Genomic DNA, 2,729 nt, shown 5'->3' with positions numbered 1-2,729 from the left:
CTGCGGCTGTGGGGATAGGGAGGATAGATGTAACTCACTGCAATCATATGCTCACTTGCATGTGACTTTGATCACCTGTGTTGTAGGAAGCACAGGGGCTGTGGGGACTTGTGCGATTTGCTGAAAAATTCCCTTCTCTTCTGTATGGTTTTGCTGTATATCCCTATACTTGTCAGCCCATAATTGTGAATATACATGCTGTCAAAGAACTCGGAGCCCGTTCTCACCTAGGTTATAATTCCATTGCCCAGTTCATCCAGTTTGTCGTTCTCACAGTTCATGATATTTGCACTCTAAAATTTAAAAGATGAAAAATGCAGTTTGGAGACCTTGGTTTCCTGCAGCAGGCGGTGAGAAACAACATAGAGGAATATTAGATCTTAAGATGGTCCACCAAATTATTAAGGCCCATCTACAGCTTGTCTATATTTCATTTGAACAGGCGGTGTTGTGTTTAAATGGTCTGATCACCTCGAGGAACTAACAAGAAGTAGATGAAAGAAAGATCAAAAGAAAGGATGTAGTTTGAGGTTTGCTTTGGTTAACTATGATCTACATACATCAAAGGGATCCGTGAGCAAAATTCATGTACATTGAGGATTTAATTCAGGTAATATGAATGTTGTGTTCCATTTAGAATGTGCAACACAAAAATTATCATTCAAGTATCATGAGTTCTACATACTTGAAACATACGAGGTGTACTAAAAATGGACAAGACACGACAATATTTCAAATATCGTACGCCTTTTAGTGAAGTTTAGATCAGTAATCACCCATCATGTATCGACTATTTAGGAGCTATTATTCAGGCGTTAGAATGACAATCCTGTTTTAATCGAGATGAAGAAATATAATCATCCATGATGATGGCATGCTGCATGGGCATAGCAAATTGGTTATTCGCAAGAGTATCAACTATTTAGTGGAGTTCTGATCAGTAAAAGATAGGATCATACATCATGTATCGGCTATTTAGGCCCTATAATTCAGGCATTTGATCGACAATTGTGTTTCAATCATAATGAAGAAATATAAACATCCATAATGAATGACATTCTACATTTAGGAGCATACTGAGTTGGTTATTCGTAAGAATATCAAATAATTTCCCAATTCCCTTACATACATGGATTTGTCCATACGTGCATTTATGCGAGTGCAGCTTCGTGTGCGCACACGTGAGGTTCCGTGGATTGCTGCAGGTTTTGCTTCTCTTCCAAAGATTTAATATCAGGCTGTGTGTGCATGCGTGTGCGGGCTCGCGGCGTGGCAGTGTATGTGTGAATGTGTGCGCGTGCGTGTGTGAGGGACTAACTTATGCTTATCATGTTTCCAAGGGTGCAATAAATCAGTACATCTTACTGATATCTAATCTTAAGTTTTACAATAACTGGTATGTTTTGAAGTTCATCTATTAGTTTTTTTTGTTCTTAATTCCTTTTCATGTTTCCTTCTGATGTTTAGGCATTATCTTTTGGACCTGATGAGGGTAACCCCTCGCGATTCGAACTGCACTGGACCTGGATCTCGATTTTGTGTTTTGAGGCCCGAGCTTGTCACTTCGTTTTGCCAGGTATCCTCACATTTTATTCTCATTCATAGTATTTTAATGGTAATTCATGTTCCCTTCCTGATTATACTACATTTAAATGGGAGCAAGGATGAAGCTACAAAGGCATCCTCTCAAGCTGTGACTGAAGAAGTTCAAGTAGCACCGGATTCACAAAATACTATTGCTGATCTCACAGTGAGTTCCGAAAGTTTGAAGTAGATACCGATTTGAGATATTTTGGATTTTAGTTTGATTTATCTGCTGAGAGTATGTTCTATTTGGTTTTGTTAGGTTTATTAGCGCCTTCGTGTTTAAATGTAATTGCTTATAGAAAATTTAATTCTCCAAAATTCTTTTTAGTCTGCTTGAATCTTGGCAGACTGTTTTTTCGTGACCTTGAACTGTAAAGTTACCTCGGAGAGGATTTGGCACCAAGTTAAAAAAAATGTAGGTTGTCAGGTTGACAATAAATTCCTTGTGTGCCATAGCAAACCTCATTCTCATGGTAAAAAGCTTAGTTCAAATAAACTTATTATTCTTTCTGCAGGAGACATCAACCAATGTGCATAAAGAGGCTAGTGAAGAATATGCTTCTGCTATGGATGACACTTGCAAACCCTCTGCAGAAATACTTTTGAATCCCAATGTACTTATGGAGTTTAAACTGGGAGGCAGTGAAGAGGTAAATTCTTAATGTTTGGTTTCTATATTAATTGTGCTTTGCATATATGATTTTCACAATCTCTTTGTCTATAACCCTCAAAATTTCCCTCTTCTATTACAGGAGATTGCTGCAGATGAAGTGTATGTGAGAAAGGCTGGTTCATATCTTACAGATATTGTTATTCCAAAATTTGTCCATGATCTGTGTAATCTTGAGATTTCACCAATGGATGGCCAAACATTGACTGATAACCTTCACTTTTATGGGATAAATGTCCGCTACCTTGGAAAGGTAAGCATCTCCATTTACCTATGAGTCCCCTAAAATGTTGTCTTGTTTCTACTAACTGATTGGATTTATTGTGTTACTCAGGTAGCTAACATGACCAAACATCTGCCTCATTTATGGGATTTATGTACCACTGAGATCATTGTTAGGTCAGCCAAACATATCCTTAAGGTGAGCAAGTCTTTCCATTTCATTTCTGTATTTTTGGCTTATATCCATGTT

The 2,729-nt window shown here is 37.8% G+C and overlaps 1 protein-coding gene across 1 annotated transcript in view; it reads left to right on the top strand.

The window, feature by feature from the left end:
- Positions 1-2,729, top strand: part of LOC109840878 (clustered mitochondria protein-like) — a 23,948-nt gene that overhangs the window by 14,298 nt on the left and 6,921 nt on the right. Inside the window, exons 14-18 of the mRNA XM_020409689.1 lie at positions 1,468-1,576; positions 1,664-1,750; positions 2,103-2,237; positions 2,340-2,510; positions 2,592-2,678. Of these exons, the coding sequence (XP_020265278.1) occupies positions 1,468-1,576; positions 1,664-1,750; positions 2,103-2,237; positions 2,340-2,510; positions 2,592-2,678 (589 nt within the window). The remainder of the gene's footprint in view (positions 1-1,467; positions 1,577-1,663; positions 1,751-2,102; positions 2,238-2,339; positions 2,511-2,591; positions 2,679-2,729) is intronic.

The sequence above is a fragment of the Asparagus officinalis genome, chromosome 5 (genome assembly GCF_001876935.1).
Source record: "Asparagus officinalis chromosome 5, Aspof.V1, whole genome shotgun sequence".
In the NCBI taxonomy this organism is placed as follows: domain Eukaryota; kingdom Viridiplantae; phylum Streptophyta; class Magnoliopsida; order Asparagales; family Asparagaceae; genus Asparagus; species Asparagus officinalis.
This window is presented reverse-complemented; position numbering and strand designations above follow the sequence as displayed.